Source organism: Cetorhinus maximus, chromosome 13 (genome assembly GCF_964194155.1).
Source record: "Cetorhinus maximus chromosome 13, sCetMax3.hap1.1, whole genome shotgun sequence".
NCBI lineage: Eukaryota > Metazoa > Chordata > Chondrichthyes > Lamniformes > Cetorhinidae > Cetorhinus > Cetorhinus maximus.
The window spans coordinates 20,042,778-20,064,612 of NC_135891.1; the positions used below are offsets into that span (position 1 = coordinate 20,042,778).

General features: G+C 42.5%; 1 protein-coding gene across 1 annotated transcript in view; it reads right to left on the reverse strand.

Annotated features, from left to right (window-relative positions):
• The window catches only part of manbal (mannosidase beta like), a 40,828-nt gene extending 24,933 nt beyond the window's left edge, over nucleotides 1-15,895 (reverse strand). Inside the window, exon 1 of the mRNA XM_078555073.1 lies at nucleotides 15,663-15,895. Within this exon, the coding sequence (XP_078411199.1) occupies nucleotides 15,663-15,812 (150 nt within the window). The 5' untranslated portion in view covers nucleotides 15,813-15,895. The remainder of the gene's footprint in view (nucleotides 1-15,662) is intronic.
• Between the last annotated feature and the right edge of the window lie 5,940 nt (nucleotides 15,896-21,835).

The following is a 21,835-nucleotide window of genomic DNA, read 5'->3' on the forward strand; positions in this document are numbered from 1 at the left end:
GTGTAATGACCAGCATTAATGAATGCTTTAATCCATTACAAAACAAAGCCACCACAGATTGTCCAGTTTCTTCCGGTCATTAATAGCAGCTGGGAGACACTGCCCAGGATTCAGTGAAGGGCGGACGCAAGGTAAAAGATGATGAGCAACACTGCCTTCAAGGAGCTCAGACCTGCACTGTTGAGGCCTCCGTCCCTCATGAAACACACAATGCCTGCAGGTTTGTTGGCATACCCAAAATTCATAATCAGTCATGTCTGTCCAACAGTGCCCTGGGAGTATAGCTGTCCAATAGGATGTTCTGGGAAATAGACCTCATTCCAATGCTAGCCGATTGAACAAGTTTACCAACAAAGCTACGGGTAATGCATTATTCACTACAGAGACTGATGTCCTCGCCACAGACTAAAAGACAAACATGCATTTATACAGTGCTTTTCATGAACACAGGATATCTCAAAGCACTTTACAGCTAATGAAGTACTTCTTGGAAGTGTAGTCACTGTTGTAATGTTATGATCTCGAGGGAGGCCATTAATTTTTTGTTTTTGAAAATTGAGCTCCTAGTTAGTGACTGAAAGAATTATGCCACAAGGTTTCACATGTTAAACAAAAAGTTTTACTCTACAAGAGTTAAACAAAACAAGCACTGTTAACTTAGCACTATATTTCGTAAACAGTCATTCACAAAGCCTGAAAATCTCAACAGGACACTCCCAGTTCTACTGTTATTTCCACCAAAGAGTTCCCCTATACTTTACAGGATCCTGAGGGTGCCTTCACTTCTGGGATGAAAACAAGGTTTTCCACAGCTTGCAGGAATTCACTCTGATTCTCCTCAACGTTCCCACTATTCTCCCAGGTATGAGATTTCTTCGGGTCCTTTCACCAGCATCTGGCTAGGGCACCCTCCAACTCTTTTTAAGCAATTCTTGATTGTGGACACCCCAGCTCACTTTCTTGCTCAATGACTCTAAAAATCAGAAACAGCCTTCAATTCTGGTTTACAGCCCTTTTGCTTCTGGTCTACAGCTCCTGGCAGAATTCTCTCTCTGCTTTCATCAAAGCTGTTTCCATGCTTCAACTGCAACTGCCTGTTTCAGTGAGAAAAATCACACAGATATACCACCCCCCCCGAAAAGAAACCCTGTAATCTATCCCCACGGCAACATGGCACATCTAGGATGTCCCAGATAGAGATTCAAACTCATTATCTCCCATTCCCAAACATTCCTTTTGATTCTGGGACCCAAGTGAATAATTTACATCCATTATGAAGACAACTGTAGACATCTTGTCTCCAACAAGACTCAGAAAGGGGCCATCCATTGTTTAATGTTTCCCCACTTCCAACTCTGACCTTATTAAACAGACACAAGCCACCCTTTGAATGGCAATAACTTCTGGCCAATTTACCAGCTTCTCACCAGAGTCTTCATTCATCTTACATTAACAATTAAACTATCAACATCCTGGAGGTTACCACTGGCCAGAAACTGAACTGGACTAGCCACATAAAGACTGTAGCCACAAGAGCAGGTCAGAGGCTAGGGATCCTGCAGTGAGTAACTCACCTCCTGACTCCTCAAAGCATGTCCACCATCTACAAGGCACAATTGTGATGGAATATTCTCCATTTGCCTGGATGAATCCAGCTCCAACAACATTCAAGAAAGTTAACAGCATCCAGGACAAAGCAACCTGCTTGATCGGCATCCCATCCACCATCTTAAACATTCATTCCCTCCACCATTGACGCACAGTGGCAGCATGTGTTCTTTCTACAAGACACACTGCAGCAACTCACCAAGGGTCCTTCGACAGCACCTACCTGACAAAGGCTATAACAGAAATATAGTAATTTTAGAATAGGTGCAAGCCAAAAAAACATTTCTTGTCTGCATTAAACTCAAGATCTTCTTCTGGCAAATTTTATAGCCACATTTTCCTGCTTTTTCTCTCCCACGCTAATCCCATTATCCTGCTTTCTTTCACACACTTACACATGTCTATTTAGTACCTTTTTATCATTGTAATTAATTTAATATCGATCATTTGTGACAAAATGATTTGCGTGAAGGTATTTAATTTTCCCCTTTATACATCTAATTCTATGGAAAGACTATGGCCTCTTAACTTGAATTGACTAGACTATGAATGAAAATAATCTTTTATCTTGACTATTCCTTTGACTATTTTGAACACCTCTATGAGACCGACCCTCGATCTCCCTTCATGTGAATAAAGCCATGGTTGCGCTAGTTTATTGCTGAGAATTCATACCCCTTATCCCAGGGTTCTCCCATTCCTCATAAAAAGTGAGGAGCCCAAAATCGCAAGGTTTTCCAAATATGACCTAACCATCAGTTTACAATCATTATGCTTTTGTAGTCAATCCCTCCTGTAGAGAAGTCACACGTGTCTTTCAATCGCTTTTTAAAATTTGACCATAAATCAGTTACAGGTTTGTACGAAGAGATACTTTGCTTTTCCACTGCTTTGAGAAATTTAGGTTTAAAAAGGTACATTTCTATTCTGCATTCTTGTTTCAATTTTCTACATTTGATACATCTCTCTCCATCTGCATAAGCTGAATTTTGTTCGCTATTTTTCTCCAGTTTGATATCATCAACAAACTTCCTACCCCCTTATGTATAATAGGTCCGGATCAAATCAGATAGAGATTACAAGAGAAAAAAGTGGCCCAAAGACCCTTCCCTGGAGCACACCAGCAGTTAACATTGCCAATCTGAAAAACATTCCCTTGCAGATGCACAAGCTTTTGACTTTTTCAGTCCATGCTGCCATTTTTCCTCTTATATCCTGGCCTGAATTTTGCTTTTGACAGGCGGGCGGGCGGGCACGCGCAATTGGCGGGTCTGGGAGCGGTTGGGAAATGGAGCGTCGACCACCATCAGCCCCCGACCGCGATTTCACACTGACTGGCCAATGTCCATGCATCACAATCAAGCACCTGAAAATATACCTCATAAAAGTGCTGTCCGCAGATATTTATTTTTATTTTATTTCATAACGGAAATTTCATCCCGCCCTTGGATGAGGTTTGATGAGAAATGTAAAGGCCGCCTGGCCAATTTGCCCGTCCGCCAACCGTAAGGCTGCACAGGCCACAAAAAAAAAATCGGAGACAATTGTGCCATTAATGGGCTTAATTGCCGGCAGGTGTGCTTTCAAATTTCGCGCGCGCCTACTGAGCGAAATATCGTGTGAGTGTGCGATGACATCAGGACGCTCGCCCAACGTATTCTTGCGCGATTTTACGCCAGATCGGGTCGGGCACGCGTCCACCCGCAGGACGTAAAATTCTACCCCATGGGTTCTAAACTAAGGTACAATAAAAATATATCCCATTGAAAAAAGAAACTACTAGTTTTAGGATAACCTGGATAAACAGCAGTGTGAAAACACTTAAAATTAAAAGAGAGTTTATGGTAATGATAAGAGATTTGGATGCTTCCAGGTATGAGGAAAATACAAGTGTAAAGGCTAAATATAAAGCTGGGCCGTTTTCTAATGCAACAGTGCTAGTTACTGGACAATAACACAGAAGTTTTTTAACATCATGCCAGGATAGAAAGAAGACGACAGTTTCCAGTAATTGTAAGGCCAAGAATGAGGTTGGGAGAATTGGAGCAGAGGTAGGAAAAACTTCCTGTCTTACAGAGAGGGAGCAATGCAGTTGACAAAAAGAGAGAGAGGGAGGCGTTCAGCACTTCTTCATTTCATTTACTAGGTAAATTAGATATTTAGCCTCCTATTACATTATTGTCAATGTTACAGGTTTAGGTGCAGGTCAATGGGACTAGCGGAATAATATTTCGGCACAGACTAGAACGGCCGAATGGCCTGTTTTCTGTGTAGTGTTCTATGGTTCTATGGTTACAAGATTACAAACAAAGTATGATGGATAGCAATTAATGTGCAATGAAAAAAGATACAGTTGAAACAAAGACCAGAGAAAGCTTGTTAGTCCATTACACCTGCGATAGTTGTCAAGCACCCCTATTTAATCCCTATGACCTGCTCTTTTCTTACACCTTTAATTTAAAAAAAATAAACCTACTTCCCTTTTTAAAATGTAATTATGGATGCTGCTTCCATCATTGTTTCTAGAAGGGCATTCCGTGTCCTGAAAATCCCCTGCATTAAAAAATACATATTTCCACCTCCCTCTGTTTCGCCAGTGATAAATTTATGTCCTCCAGTTATTGAATCACCAGCTGGGTTTAGCTTATCAAAACTTCGCCATTTTAAACACCTTTGTCAGTTCTTCAGTGAAAACAGCTCCAGCATCAGTCATCCATCCTTATAATTTAAAGCCTCTCATTGCTTGTAGCATCTCAGTAAATCTCTTCTATACACTCTCAATGTTACTGACAATCATCCATCCTCAATGCATACACCATCTGACTTACACCATTATTTCCAATGTTTAGCATTAATACTTTGCTCCAAGATTAACTCCAGGGTCGCATACGCTGAATTTAGGCCTAGAAAAATCAAAGGCAGGCAAAGTGGGAAAGGGAAAATGAGAGAGGTCCGTTTAAATATTTGATGGAACGGTAGAGAATGTGTACTCCTAGAAGCTACTTTAAACAGTAGCTGTATTTCAACTTTGGTATTTTATTCATTGTGAAAATTGTATGCAGCTCAGTAATTTCAACAGGTAGGGCACCAGTACATATGTAACATATTAAAAACTGAAAGGCACATAGTCTTCCACTTTTTAACAGAATGTGACAGCTGAAAAAATAAATTTCAGCAGAGATTTCAATAGCAAGTCAAAACAGACTGAGACACAGACCAGACACAAAATATCAATAATTCAGATTCATCAACTGTAGGCTAGTTAGAAAGCAATTATATCCTAAGTAAATGGCATGCTATCACAATCTATTATAGTTCTGTAATCAAATGCTTATTATAGTGCTTATAGAGAAAAAAAAACACCAAATTCTGAGGGACTTCAAGCTGTTGAAAGCACGTAAGGCCAGTACTCTAGAGATACACTGTACAACAGAAAGATGGCACCTTTAGCTTATTAGTTTTTCATGCAGCACTTGCGATACAACCAATTATTGAAATGTTTAGATAAGCTTCCCTACACAACAGAAGACCTTTCTCTTAAAGTAATGAAGCGAAATGAAGAGGTACAGGTAAACGTTACCATTAGTGTTTGAAGTAGAATGGGCTAAGAGTGAGTAAGGTTTAGATTGTCCCTATTAAGCCCCACCTGCCACACACACACACATTCTCATTATTTGTCTGCCTCTGTAATGTTTGAGTCGGCCTAAGTCCTCATTGCCAAGCTCCAACCATCAGACCAACAGCAAAGGGCAAAACAACCTGTATTGTAAAGTAGTAACATCACAAAATGCGTGAAAATGCTCAGCAGGGTCAGCGTCACCTGTTGGAAGAGAAAAAGGTCAATATTTCAGGTTAATGGCCTTTCATCAGAAGTCAGAGATGTAACAGGTTTTAAGCAAGTGGAGGCAGGGAATTAGAAGAAAAAGCAAAAAGGGAAGGTCTCTGACTGCACGTGAGACACGGAGAGATTAAATGACAAAAGGGATGATGGTGCAAGGGGAAAGGAGGTGACACAAATAAAGAAACAGAGGCTGGGTCTCGAGGAGGCGTAGATGGAAAGAGCAGATATTACCAACACCCACTATGATCTGAAATTGCTAAATTTGACGTTGAGTCCAGAAGGTTGTAAAGTGCCTAACTGAAAGATGAGGTGCTGTTCCTCCAGCTTAAGCAGAGCTCCACTGGAATAGTGTAGGAGGCCAAAGGCAATGACAAACATGCAGATGGTACCCCCTCCCGCGACCCCCCCCAACCCCCCATGTAGAGGAGTGCACATCATGAGCAGCAAATGCAGGATACGAAATTGAAAGACGGGAACAGATAAAAGGCATCTCTTGCACAGGTAGGTGCCACGATAAAGAGAGAGCGTGTTGGGAGGTGATTGAAGAGTGGACCAAGGTGGTACAGTGGGAACTGTGCCTACAAAATGCTGAAAGGTGAGAGAAAGATGAACTTGGTGGTGGCATCACACTAGAAGTGGCAGAAGTTAATCTACTGAATATGGAGGCTGGTGGTGTGGATGGGGACCACCGGGGAAACCCTATTATGGGTCTGGGAGACAGGGGATGAAGCTCAGAGACCAGAAATATAAAAATGATATAAACATAGCTGAGGGACCATGGATTGGTGGGGGTGGGCGGTGGTACTTTAGTTGAGGTAAAAGGAAGATATATCAGAAGCACAGGGATGGAAAATGGCATCACCAGAACAGATGTGACAGAGATGGAAAAACTGGGAGAATGGAATACAGTCCTTACTGGAAGCAAGGTGGGAGAAATTGTAGTTAAGGTAGCTGTGGCAGTCAGTGGGCATTTGGTGGATATTGGTTAATCCCCAAAAATCAAAGAAGTTAAGTGAACAGAAGAGTCCCTCCTTGACACCCTGGTCCATGCCTCAATCACCCAAAATATCCTCTGTCCTTCCTATGCAAATGTAGGAGATGAAACACCGGCCCTTTTCTCTCCTCCATTCTCAGCCCCCAGGGCTCCAGCTGACACAACAAATTACTTGATACCGTCTTCGCTGCTGTCATGAAAAGCCAATTACCGCCACAAATTACTTACGGGCATACTGAAATTTTTAAGGAAGACGTGTGTGTTTTTAAAGAAATACAAGCAAGGACACTGAGCAAAAGATGGCTGATAATGTAATGTGAGCACTTTCTGGAAAATCCCTACATGGGTTTTCAACAGACCTGCCCTGAGAGAACATGGAATGTCGCACCTGAAAAAGTGCCATGGCCTTCTTCAAGCAGAGACACTTGCATCTTTCCTATCTCCCTTTCAAAAGACTGAACTTTAATCTCCTGCGATTGTGGAGACAAAAGATGGGTTTGCACATCTCAGCAGTCACCCAAAAATCCATCTCCTGTTGATTTATATCTCAAGATGTATAAATAGTTCTGAGATGAATGCAAAACGACTATTTCCTCTCATGGAAACACAGGGAAAATGTGTTGAAAAGCTAGCTGCAGTGCAGTGCAGTGTGTACTGGTGTGTTGTGACAGTGATAGAACAAGATGACCAACTATACACCCCTGCAGTTGCAGGTGAAGTCTCTCTCTCTCTGTGGCTGGAAGCAAGGCTCAGCAGAAGCCACAATCAAAAAGGAAATAGGACAGCCTCTTCAGCCACCCTGCAGAACCAAGTGTCTCCAAACCAACTGTGAATCTGCCAAAGCCAGCTCCACCAGAATCACGCAACTTAATAGCTGCAACATACCACCATCTATGCCTCACGGACAAGCCAAAGACTGATTTGTATTTTTAAAAAACTTTTCATTTTGCGTGTGTGTGTGTGTGTGTGTTGCGTTTTTATTATTTTTCTCAGGTTTTAGCAACTAATAAACTTACTCTTTCTTTGACTCAAGAAAGCCTGGCTCCTTCTAAAAAAATAAATACATCTGGACTGGGAAAAGGTATCCACGGGGAGGAGGGGCGGGGTGGGGGGGGGGTCACTGGGTGAGGGATCCCTTTTAAACTAACCTTGTTACAACCAACACAAGGGGGCTGAATAAAGAAGAGAAGCCAGCTCATTCCTCCTCACTTGGAGAGCAAAACAAATTGGGGTCCTGTTCAGGAAGTTAACAAATTGGGTGACCTCACCTGGAGACCGGTCGTAACACTGCTCATGATGTAGTCTCCTCGACATTGGAGAGACACACTCAGATTGGAAAACTGCTTTGTGACCAACTCTGTTCAGTTCACAAGGGTGACCCCAAGCTTTCAGTTACCCAAAAATTTGAAAGAAAGCAAAAAAAAAGGAATGGAAAATAAATACTTTTCCCCCAAAGTGAAATAAGTCAGCTCCAATGTACTGCAGAACCTTCTGATTATCTTTTTAACATAACAACAGAGTGAATGAGTAACAAGTAATGGGAAAAACAGCCAAAGGATATTACAAACCATCACTATCTAACTGTATTAAATTACCAATGTTGTATTCAACAGAATTGAAATATGCTCAGTCATCAAATTTTCCAGTACAAACATTGACTTAAAAACTTTATGACACTGCAAATATATTTTAAAACATCATTATATCCCAAATGCAAGCAAATATTGAATTCAGATATCATGTTCATAAAACAATGCATTTGGTCAATATTCTATTTGAAATACATATCCTTCCTTACAGTCTCAGGTACAGGAGATGCCTCTGTCATTGCACTAATTTAAAACCATTTAAATCAGATTTTTGGAGTGCATCCATAGTTGCTCAATACTGCCAGGCAAATCCAGAGGTTTAATTTGTCACTTCTCTTCCAGAGGTTCCCAGCTTTGATCATCCAGTTGGTTAATCAGGGCAGCAGCACGGGCATTACATTACTTTTTAATCTCTTTACTTCAGCATTTATGGGCAAAAATGACAAGGAAACTGCTTCTGATTATTATCCAGTGACCATTCCTGGAAATGCACATGTACAGCATCAGGCAACAACAAGTGTAGACCTAATTTTGACAGCTTATATGGCTGAGTATCCACTGACACTTTATCATCTAGCATTGAGTATGAAAAGTAACTGCCTGAGTAATAAGTGCATCAGTGGGCTGTAGCTCTCTGTGGAACTTAACCCAGAATAACTCTCTGTTCTCAATTAAGGAGAGGCGAGGATCAAACAAAGAAGAAAACTTAAAATCAGTTCAAATTTTAGAATACTTTATCAATTAAATGCAATGTGTATTTTATCATTTCATATGTAAACTTATAATCAATACAATTCACGAATATCCTGAATTTAATGTTATATTAGAGGAGGGGAGGGTGAGGTGGTGGCATACTGGTATCGCACTGGACTGGTAATCCAGAGACCCAGGATAATGCTCTGCGGGTTTGAATCCCACCACGGAGGAATTTGAATTCAATAAAGTTCTGGACTTAAAAGTCCCCAAATGGCTTCATGGTGACCATGAAACCATTGGTGATTGTCGTTAAAAACCCATCTGGTTCACTAATGTCCTTTAGGGAAGGAAACCTGCCATCCTCACCCAATCCGGCCTACATGTGATTCCAGATCCGCAGTAATGTGGTTGACTCTTACATGCCCTCTGAAATGGCCTAGCAAGCCACTCAGTTGTATCAAACCGCTACAAAGTCAATAAAAAGGAATGAAACCGGATTGACCCAGGCATCCTAACCCTAACGCAAACCCAGCCCTGCCGACCCTGCAAAGTCCTCCTTACTAACATCTGGGGACTTATGCCAAAATCGGGAGAGCTGTCTCAGATTAGTCAAGCAACAGCCTTGACATAGTCATACTCACAGAATCATACCTACAGACATGTCCCAGACTCCACCATCACCATCCCTGGGTATGTCCTGTCCCACCGGCAGGACAGACCAAGCAGGGGCAGCAGCACCTTGGTATACAGTCGGGAGGGAGTTGCCCTGGGAGTCCTCAACATCAACTCCAGACCCCATGAAGTCTCAGGTCAAATGGTATCAGGTCAAACATGGGCAAGGAAACCTCCTGTTGATTATCATGCACCAGGCACCCCCACCTCAGCTGATGAATCAGTACTCCATGTTGAATACCACTTGGAGGAAGCACGGAGGGTGCAGAATGTACTCTGGTGGGGTCTTCAATGTCCATCATCAAGAGTGGCTTGGTAGCACCACCACAGACCGAGCTGTCCAAATCCTAAATGGCATAGCTGCTACACTGGGTCTGTGGCAGGTGGGGAAGGGATCAACAAGAGTGAAAAACATACTTGACCTCATCCTCACCAACCTGCCTGCCGCAGATGCATCTGGCCATGGCTGTATTGGTAGGACTGATCTCCTCATACCCTGTGGAGACGAAGTCCGGTCTTCACATTGAGGATATCCTCCGTCATCTTGTGTGGCACTACCATACCAACATGCTAAATGGGACAGATTTTGAACAGACCTAGCAACACAAGACTGGGCAACCATGAGGTGCTGTGGCCCATCAGCAGCAGAATTATACTCACAATCTGTAAACCCATGGCCTGGCATATCCCCCACTCTACCATCATCACCAAGCCAGGTGATCAACCCTGGTTCAATGAAGAGTGCAGGAGGTCATGCCAGGAGCAGCACCAGGCATACCTAAAAATGAGGTATCAACCTGGTGAAGCTACAACACAGGACTACTCGAGTGCCAAACAGCATTAGCAGCAAGTGATAGGCAGAGCTAAGTGATTCCACAACCAATGGATCAGATCTAAGCTCCAAATGGTGGACGTCAATTAAACAACTCAATGATGGAGTAGCCCAGCACTTAGTGCAAAAGATAAGGCTGAAGTATTCACAACAATCTTCAGCCAGAAGTGCCGAGTGGGTGATCTATCTTGGCGGACTCCAGAAGTGCCCAGCCTCACAGATGCCAGTCTTCAGCCAATTCAGTTCACTCCACATGATATCAAGAAATGGCTGAAAGCACTGGATACTGCAGAACAAACCCAACGCAGCCAATTACTGCCCCAACAGTCTACTCTCAATCATCAGTAAAGTGATGGAAGGGAGTCATCGACAGCGCTATCAAGTGGCACTTGCTTAGCAATAACCTGCTCACTGACGCCTAGTTTGGGTTCCGTCAGGGCCACTCAGCTCCTGATCTCATTGCAGCCTTAGTTCAAACATAGATAAAAGAGCTGAACTCCCGAGGTGAGGTGAGAGTGACTGCCATTGACATCAAGGCAGCATTTGACCGAGTGTGGCATTAAGGAGCCCTAGCAAAACTGGGGTTAATGGGAATTGGGGGAAAATCCTCCGCTGTTCGGAGTCATACCTAGCACAAAGGAAGATGGTTGTGGTTGTTGGAGGTCCTCAGTTCCAGGACATCATTGCAGGAGTTCCTCAGGGTAGTGCCCTAGGCCCAACCATCTTCAGCTGCTTCATCAGTGACCTTCCTTCCATCATAAGGTCAGAAGTGGGGATGTTCACTGATGATTGCACAATGTTCAACACCATTGGTGACTCCTCAGATACTGAAGCAGTCCATGTCCAAATGCAGCAAGGTCTGGACAATATCCAGGTTTGGGCTGACAAGTGGCAAGTAACACAAGTGCCAAGCAATTACCATCTCAAACAAGAGAGAATTTAACTTCACCCCTTGACATTCAATGGCATTACCATCACTGAATCCCCCACTATCAAAATCCTGGGGAGTTACCATTGACCAGAAACTGAACTGGACTAGCCATATAAATACTGTGGCTACAAAGCAGGTCAGAGGCTAGGAATCCTGCAGTGAGTAACGCACCTCCTGACTCCCCAAAGCCTGTCCACCATCTACAAGGCACAAGTCAGGGGTGTGATGGAATAGTCTCTGCTTGCATGGATGAGTGCAGCTCCATCAACACTCAAGAAACTTGACACAATCCAGGACATTGCAGTCTGCTTGCTGGGCACCCCTTTCACAAACTTTCACTTCCTCCAGCACCTACGAACAGTGACAGCAGTGTGTACCATCTACAAGATGCACTACAGAAACTCACAAAGGCTCCTTAGGCAGCACCTTCCAAACCCAGGACCACTACCATCTAGAAGGACAAGGGCAGCAGATACATGGAACACCAGCACCTGGAAGTTCCCCTCCAAGCCATTCACCACCCTGACTTGGAAATATATCGCCATTCCTTAACTGTCGCTGAGTCAAAATCCTGGAACTTGCTCCCTAACAGCACTGTGGGTGTGCCTACACCACAGGGACTGCAGCAGTTCAAGAAGGCAGCTCACCACCACCTTCTCAAGGGCAATTAGAGATGAGCAACAAATGCTGGTCTAGCCAGTGATGCCCACATCCCGTAAATGAATAAAAAAAACTAACATCCTGAATTTGTTATATTACATTTTTTCACAAGGTGCAGTGCCCACCATTTACACTATCTACACATATGATGGGCAAATGTCACTGACCATGTGCCATTTCAACTGAAGTCAATTACAAAAGCGCCGCTTATAATATATATGCTGGTTATTACGGGAAATCCAAAGTGCGATTAAGCACTGTCACCTATTCAACCAAGGGGCTTAGGCCGCACTACTGCAGTGACAGTGGCCGGAACCATCAGTTCTGGAGTGTGAGATTGATGGCGGGCACTGGAGTGAGAGTGATTTCTGCCGTGGGGCAGGATGTCTGACATGCGATCTCACAGTATTCAGCTCATTACATATACATCCACGAGGATCTCACCGATTCACGCAGTGGGGGTGGGGTGGGGTGACAGGAAGTCACTGTCCCCGCCGTTACCTCATGGGGTCGAAGGTCCAGGCGCCATATTTAAAGGCTAACCGGACAGCCTGCACTATCCCTTTCACCTTTGCCTGGCCACTGCCCCACCCTTCCCTGCTAACCCTTCCTTGGTCATCCTTCAAGCTAATTGCACTGCCACTGCTCAGTCTTGAGCATAGGCTGGTATTTACAGATGCTCCCCAATTGCAGCAGCAATTCACCGTTAATCATGGAAGAAGTCTATCTCATCAGATGCATGCCACTTATGTGCAGTCGTGAATATGAACGTTCTAATTTATTGCTGGTGGGGAACTTAATTCCAGCAAGGTGGTTTTTTTTTTTTAAAAGAGCATGCTCGACATGTCAATGCATGCAAAATGGCTTCCCAACATTGCTCGTCGGGAAGCTCGGCTGCCCCTAAGTCCCAAGAACTTAATCGCAAAAGTTCATCCCGCCTTCAGAAGCTGATTTTTGGCCTCCTGCCAAATTAAGTTCCTCCGCCCGCCAAGCTTCCTGCTGCTTTCGGGACCAGAAGATCCCGCCCACTGTATCTAATTGCTGGCCTGAAACCTTTGAGGTGGGCACAGCACCAATGATCCACAGTCACTCTCTTTGTAGTCAGTGTGGTCTTCAGAGGCCTTCGATAGAAACTAGACTGGATGTTACGACACGCTCTGGGGTAGCCTGTTTCAGACTAACTTAGAGCAGTTTACAAGCTTTGTCCTTTAACCTGGAATTTAGAACAGATTTAGTTCGCATTTTTAACGTCCGCCTGGTTAGTGGGCAAATCATGTTAACAATAACACACCCATTATAAACAGCATATAATGCTTATATAATTAAAGAACTTGATATGGAAATAATGTGTTGTGGTCATTTTAATGCATCAGCACATGGTTTCCTCCCTTGATGTAAATTCCTTTTGCACTGTGTTTCATGTCTTCCATTTTCTTATTTTTTGCTCTCCAAGCAATTTTCTCACTGAGAAAATGCTGCGATACAGTTTCACAAATCTCAGTCATCAGTGCGCACCACACCTAAATGCCATTCTTCGTGTTCGAGCTCAGATAGTGAGCGTTGCAGACAATTTCCCTGCTGTGAACCAATCCTGCCCTCACTCAGTGCACTCAAGACACAAAGTACATTAATTGCAAGAGCAGGTGGCAGATTTTCACTTCCTTAACAGTGGAGCAATGATCAACTAAAACTGAAGTTCTCTTGTTCAACAGAAAGCTGGGATTTAAATCTGTGTAGTTTAGCTACCTGCTGACTCCATCAGTTGGTAACATTAAGAACATTCTCTTACTTCCTAACCATTTAGAACGTGGGTTCTAGAAAATTCTGCTTGGAGATTAGCCAGGATATTTTCGGGCTCACTCAAATTGACTGGCAAAATGTAAACTAAAGTTATTTATCTATGTAAAACTAACATGGACTTACTTGTATCTAGCTTTATCTGACTCTTTAAAGGATTTTTTCCTACTGCATTTTCTTTTTAAGGAAAAGTTACTTTCCTTTGATGCTTATTGCATCTTCCCTCCTCTGTTGATTAACTCCTCTCTTGTTTGAAAGGCTCACCAGATCCTGATGTTTAATTTCCTCATGCTCTTCAATGCATTTTAGGTTAACCATCAATTTATACTTAATTGAAAAAAAAGTCAACTCCCAAAGCAGGAAGTCATTTATAAAAATGGTTGTTCTGCGTCGCCAATCCTCTTGACCCTCCTTTTTGTGGGATGGTTAATAAGTAGGGTTTGAATGTTTCCGCATGTAATAATACTGCTTGCTCAGTTGCAAGCAGATGTCCATTTTTTCCCCTCACTGCATCAAGAGGCTTAGCAGAGAATTGATTTTGCTTGGCAAGCGCTTGACTGTGGATTTAATTATAAGTTACTAAACTAAAGCTTGATAAAGGGCCTGTGAACTCTTGGGTCCAAGTACCTTTACATTTGCATTCAATTCACTTTCAAAACGTTGTAAGTGGAATATTTCTTGACTGGCAGGCAGCAAAGTGAATTAATTATTTTCATTTCCAGCTGTTACTACATGGAAAACTCAAATGGTTTTCATTGTGCCAAGACAAATATTGGTTGAGAAGAACTTACAATCCTCTTCAAATATGTACTGAAAATAACATTTTTGGTCAATATATGCCAATTTCTAATTAAATACTTTAAACACTGTTGAATATACCACAAGAGAAAGCCTTTTCCTTGATGATTATTGAATTACAAGGTTCATTCAACCTTTTATTACCAGAACCACTATTTCAAAAGCTGTCCTATTTGGTTGTTTTCCCTGCCTTTGATCCCACTGAAGGAAGGAATGGAATAAGTTTCTTCCTGCCATTCTGCTTTTCCCACTGAACAGTTCAGGCACAAGCCGCCTCCCAGGCTTGTGACCAAGCTAATGATGGACTGACTAATCATGGCAGCAGGCCACAGATATACTTCCTCCGTATTGGGGAACATAAGGTGGGAGGAGGAGTGGTGGTGGGGGGAGGAAGGGGGGAAGATTACTAACCAAAAACAGGTGGTTAACGTTGACAATCAAAGAGAATGGAGAAGGAAGACCTTCTGGTGAATCTCTGCCGCTACAAATGACTGCCAGAATCATTGTCTGTCCCCATTACTGCTTGCCCAATGCACAAAAAAAAAAAGCAGCGACAGGACGGTGTTCAGGACTCCATCCACATTTCCTCCGTTCTCACGTTGCTGATGGAAGGAAGGACAAAAAAAGGAGGGCATAGGACTGCAGCAGCAGAAAGAGTAAGAATTATTATTTCTGCAAGGTAGGAGAGGTGGACTACTCTCCTCCTCAGAGCCCTTCCAACTACCCGTTGCTTGGCTACTAGACTCATTTAGTACCAAATTAAAACCTCTTGCTAAATCATTTAGGGGGCTCCTGCCCCAATACAGATACTGTAGTGAGTGTCCCACTGCAGCATCCCTACACAGAAGCGGTGGACTCCCAGTGGAGAATGCATGGAAATATCTGAGGAATTCTGCCAACATCCCGGCAGGGTCAGATAAGTGGGCGGAAATCCCACCCAGACTTACTTCTGGCAGCACCCTGTCGTCAAGGACAGCCTCCATCACTTTCTCACAATGAGACTGGTGGAAGTACACTTAATTTCCATGTGATAAATCAGGAACGAGTATGATGAACATTTAATAGAGATTTTTGAACTAAATACGAGATTATGTGTTTGAAGAAGAAACTTCCATGGTAAAGCCATTGCTAGATTACTTCGACAACAACTGCAACCAAAATAGCCAATAATGGCTCCTCCCTCCCCTTCAAACCAGGAGTATCACCTTTTGTCAGGTTAGGAAGAAAAGTGAGTTTGTTCTTACTGGCTCTGATGATTTAGAAGAGGGTAATAAGATAGACAATATGCAGATAATCTGGAAAATTGCCCCTAGGAACAAGCCATAACGCAGGATGTTGTCAAAAAAGGTCGGTTCTGGTATTTCTGGAGGAGACAGGTCAAACTCTGTGGCCATTCTTCTGCTGTAGTTGCCGATTTACAGTTTGTCTTTCTGGAGGCCCTGTAGTTTTCTGATATCTTATAGTTTTATTCTCCACGTAATGTGACCTAAGGGGGAAAAGTCAGAAAACAAGTAGTTAAATGATAAGTGGTTAATGAACGTGATCTAACATTTATAGAATCCATAACCCATCAGTGTTCATTTAAAATTCACTGTTTCAAAATATACTACTCCCTATCAATGCATATTTTTTTCAAACTGGGATCCCTGGACCTCAATGAAGTTCAGTCAATTGTTGTCTGTCTGTCTGTCGCCAGATTTCACGTTTTCTTTTATTGACTTAATAATCCATTAATTATGTTGCTACATGTTAATGAAAGTAAACACATTGTTTACAGTAATCAACACTGACTGTTAAAATGTTAGAATAGGAATATATGGGAATGCATAAATATATGCAAAGGTTCCTCAAGTGTGTGTTAGCATTTACAAAAGAAAGGGTTGAAAACCAATATTAATTTCAAGATTTATTTCTCATGTACTTTAGAGGTAATTTTATAACTTCTGTCCAAATGGACAAAAAAAGGCATTGGGAACATACATCCGTGTTTGCAATGTGGACTCCTAATGGATGACAAGCCAATTCAGAAAAAAAATCACTCATCCTGTTTACTTGGCTATCCGAAAAAGAGCAGTAAACATTTTATTCGATTCAAGGAGAAAACTCCCAATAATCAGTAAGGGAATCAAGGGTTAGGAGGAAAGGCAGGAAAGTGGAGTTGAGGATCACATCAGCCACAATCTCATTGAATGGTGGAGCAGACTCGATGGGCTGCATGGCCTACTTCTACCCCTACATCTTAAGGTCTTATATAAGATATTTTTCCTGAAAATAGGAAATGCTTCGGCAATTTGGAAATATTTTAAAACTCAAGTTTTTTAAAAATTTAAGATCACAGGACATGACCATTGCTGGCAAGGACAGGTTTTATTCCCCATCCCCAATTGCCCTTAGTGGTTTTGATACAACTGGGTGCCTTGTAAGACTACTTCAGAGGCACTGAAGAGAGCGTAAAATAGATTTACAAGGGCATTGCTGTGGGTCTGGAGTCACATATAGGCGAGGTCGAGTAATGGTGGCAGATTTCCTTCCTTAAAAGGAAATTAGTAGATCATAAGGTTTTTGTTTTTAAAAACCATGTATCGTTTTATGGTCACTGTTACTCATGCTCGTTTTTTTTTTTAATTCCAGGTTTAATTAATGAACTGAATTTAAATTCTCCAGCTGTCATGATGGGTTTTTGAATTCAGGTTTCCAGATCATTACTCCAGCCTCTGGATTACAGGTCCAGTCATATAACCACTACCTGTTACTCTCCCCGCAGAGACCGATAATTTTTTTAAAAATGAAATTCCCAGTGACAAACACAAAGGAATCACACGACAATATTTCAAATTTTAAGACTTTCATTGTGACAAACTAAAATCACCATCAACTAAGCATTTAGTTGTTAGGCAACTAATACACTAAACTACAGAAAAGATGTTTTCCTCATTAACAATAAATATAACAGAGAAACCCATGCCACATTTACATATTACACTGCAGCGGAAATGTAGTCTTGTGTACAAGTCCCAAGCTCCTCCCAGCTTTAACAGGGTCTTTTCAACCCTGCCCGTCAGGATGAATCTTCCAGTGTCCTTTTAAAACAAAGTCCCTTCACTCAACCTTCTGAGCATAATTGAATGGACTTCCAGTAGCAAAACACCCTTTGGCAATTCCTTGGTCTTTTGCTCTCCACAAGCTTTGTTTCTTCAAACAGTGAGTCTATCCTCACCAGCACCCTGCTTGGTGGTTCACCCAAAAACATTCCTTTTCTCCTGCCTGGCATAGAGGCACCAGTCCTGGGTTGTCTTCCCCAAATCACCCTGTCTGACTGACTCAGAGTACAGAATTAAATGTCTTCTCCCACGGGAAGTCGTTCTCTTTGGTGGTCAGCGTGATAATCAGGGATCTTCTGCAGGCACTAGAATGGACTGTAGGTTAAGCTCTGTAGTCAGCTTGTTTCAGTCTAACATACAACAACTGTGCCCTTCACAGGGTTGGCTATGGAAATAATGACCCGTGACCATTTTAGTGCAGCAGGGCAAGTTTCCCTCTATTTTTGCATGTGTACATTTCTTTACTTTGCGTTTCACTTTTCAGATTTACTCTCAAGGCAATTTCTGCACTGATTCCTTGCTGGGACACAGATGCAGAATAATCAGTTGTAATAACCTTATAAAGAATTTCACGCCAGTATTACCTAGAGCCCTGACAGCACATTAAGATGGGCATTCCAGTTCAAGTCATGAAAACAATGCAGTGGCAGAGAAATTGCCTAGAGATAGCCAAAAGCAGCACTTGAGGAAGATAATTTTGGCACTAACAGTTTAAAAGAGAACTGTCTAGTAGCACTTGTAAAATTTAATATCCATGCCACAGCAGCCTTACTAGCCAACATAGAATAGAGTCATTCCAGCCAACGGAGATGAGTTTAAACAATAAAAGCAAGCAGTTTAATTCACTGAATTCCCAATTTACTTTTTGATTTCAGGAGATAACCAGTACAAACATTGTAAACTGGTCATCATGTATCTTGTCTCAAGCCATCTATTTTATAACCAAATCCAAATACTGTTGTATAAATGACACCGCTCCTCTCAATTTTTTATGCCAATAGATAAGCCAAATAAATCACCATAGCAGGACTTAAACATGAATTTTGCCTTTGGGAAATCTTTCAGAAAAATTATGAAATGAATGTAAAAGTGGTTGATGTCATACTTTTGTAAAGGTTTTGATTAAACTTTTCTTTAGGGAACTGTGGTTATTCAATGTCTGAGCAGCAGCAGATGAGCCGATTTGTCCGCCAAGGCATTATGCAAGAGTTGCAAAGCAATAGAAAGTTCAAATTGGCCATGGTGAATTATTTGTATTCCTTGCACGACACGACCTGTGTAACACTGCTTTTCATTTGTAAATTGGGATTACTTGCAAGCCTACAGACCCAAGAACATAATAATGAAAGAGCAGAATGAACAGTTCCCAACCAAGTGTCACATCATCTCTCTTAAAATACAATCGCCTGAAGTGACATAGAAAGGAGAACATTGTGTATGAAAAGTGTTAATAAAAAAAGGAAAGAGTGACTGGCTGAAATGTGCTAGAACTAAATACATCCAATAAAGCGTGATGCAGTGATGGAGAATACACTCTAAGTTGAAATTGGTTTTGGATTTTAACATTGGAGAAAAAGGCAAACAAGTATGAAAGGTGTGAATGTGTGCATTGCTTTGCATGGAAGTTAAAGCTCAACAAACTTGAAACATTTCCTTGAAACGATTGCTGGTTTTCCCAACTGTTGGATTCAAATTTCTATTAGTTCTTTCACTTAAATATTGAGAAAGAAAAACAAAATTTAAGGAAAGGCAGAGTGCTAGGAAAGGTAACCACTACAATAGCAAGACAGGCATTAAAGTGAAATGTAAGGTAAGAAGAGACAAGCACCAAGAAAACAAACATTTAAGAAAAATGGTAAGGTTTAAATATCTGCAACAACTAATGTAAAAGCAAAGTGCTACAGATGCTGGAAAGCCAAAATAAAAAATGGAAAATGCTGGAAATACTCAGCAGGTCCAGCAGCATCTGTGGAGAGGGAAACAGAGTTAATGTTTCATGTATGGTGAACAGCTCTGATGAAAGGCCTGGGCAAAATCTTTAGCTCAGCGGGTGAGTGCGCACCCGACCTGCTCGAGCATAAAACGACGTGCATCGACATTGGGTGAGCGTCCCGACGTCAACGCGCAGTCACGCCAGAGTCAGCAGCACGCCTAACAATTAAAAGGCCTATTAAGGCCATTAACAAGGTTATTAACTTAAATTTTTCGCTGCCCGTCCAACCATGCGGCTGTTGGACAGGTGAAAAGGCCAAACGGCCTTTGCACTTTTTAGGAAACCTCATCTACGGGTGGGATGAGGTTTCCTAAAGCAAATAAAAATAAAAAAATTAAGATTTAATTATTAACATGTCCCTGCTCATGTGACAGAGTCACATGAGGGGACATGTTTTATTACATTTTTCATTTCTTTATTTTTTTTTGGAAAATTTTTCATCTCCCTGAGGCAGCTCTGTGCCTCAGGGAGATTCTCAAGCGCGCACTTGCACGCATGCACAAAGTCCGCGCTTGCCCTGTTCACCCTCATCCCCCCTGGCCCACACAGGCAGCGCTTAGCACTGTCGCTCGCATTTCACGTTACATTAAAGGCTATATAAATGCAAATTGTTGTTGTATAATGAGCAACCAACTCCAGTGTCTCTCGAGGCACCCAAAAACAACATCAGGAAGATGGGTGGGGGGAGTGCAGTCCAAGCTTAAGCCAGGCAGTACCCTTCTTTATGCTACTTGAGTGAATCTTGAATTCTGCTGCCTAGCAAGAGACTCCATATATGCACAGAGCTTTCAGCTCCACACAGATAAAAACACCAATTCCAAGGAATCTCCTGGTACTTTTCCATACAGTTGCAGCAGGGAATCTCAATTTGCTTTGCTCCAGAGTCAGGTCAGCCCATAGCTCCACATTTACACTACAATTTTGGGGTTTATGTGAAACGGAAATTATCGGGGAATGTACCCAAAGGCTTGACCAGAGATAGCAGTGTCACCATTGGCAAACAGACACAACCACGAGACATAATCTTTTCATGTCAATGGATGAACCCAGTTCTCAGTCTGCCCATTCAGTCCAAGGCTTCATCCATTATTTACTGGCCTGTATGGACATCATGAGAACAGGTTTGCAACCTGTAGAACAAAAGCTGCAATTTTGTTTTCTAAATTAATTCACAGGATGTGGGCTTCGCTAGCTGGGCCAGCATTTATTGCCCATCCCTGGTTGCCCTTGGGAAGGTGGTGGTGAGCTACCTTCTTGAACCACTGCAGTCTATGTGCTGTTAGGAAGGGAGTTCCAGGATTTTGACCCAGCAACAGTGAAGGAATGGTGATATATTTCCAAGTCAGGATGGTGAGTGACTCGGAGGGGTACTTCCAAGTGTTCCCATCTATCTCTAGATGGTAGTGGTCGTGGGTTAGGAAGGTGCTGTCTAAGGAGCCTTGGTGAATTCCTGCAATGCATCTTGTAGATGACACACACTGCTGCTACTATGCATTGGTAGTGGAAGGAGTGAATGTGATGCCAATCAAGTGGGCTGCTTTGTCCTGGACTGTGTCAAGCTCCTTGGGTGTTGTGGGAGCTGCACTCATCCACAAGTGGGGAGTATTCCATCACACTCCTTACTTGTGCCTTGTAGATGGTGGACAGGCTTTGGGGAATCAGGAGGTGAGTTACCCGTCGCATGATTCCTAGCCTGACCTGCTCTTGTAGCCACAGTATTTATATGGCTAGTCCAGTTTCTGATCAATGGTAACCTCCAAGATGATGATAGTGGGGAATTCAGTGATGGTAATGCCATTGAACATCAACTGGCGATTGCTGGGTTCTCTCTTGTTGGAGATGGTTATTGCCTAAAACTTGTGTAGCCTGAATGTTACCTGCCACTTGTCAGCCCAAGCCTGGATATTGTCCAAGTCTTGCTGCATTTGGACATGGACTGCTTCAGTATCTGAGGAGTTGCAAATGGTGCTGAACATTGTGCAATCGTCAGCGAACATCCCCACTTCTGACCTTATGATGGAAGGAAGGTCATTGATGAAGCAGCTGAAGATGGTTGGGCCGAGGACACGACCCTCAGTAACTCCTGCAGTGATGTCCTGGAGCCAAGATGACTGACCTCCAACAACTATAACCATCTTCCCATGTGCTAGGTATGACTCCAACCAGAGAGTTTTCCCCTGAATCCCACTGAATCCAGTTTTGCTAGGGCTCCTTGATGCCACACTCGGTCAAATATGGCCTTGATGTCAAGGGCAGTCATTCTCACCTCACCTCTCGAGTTCAGCTCTTTTGTCATTGTTTGAACCAAGGCAGTAAATGAGGT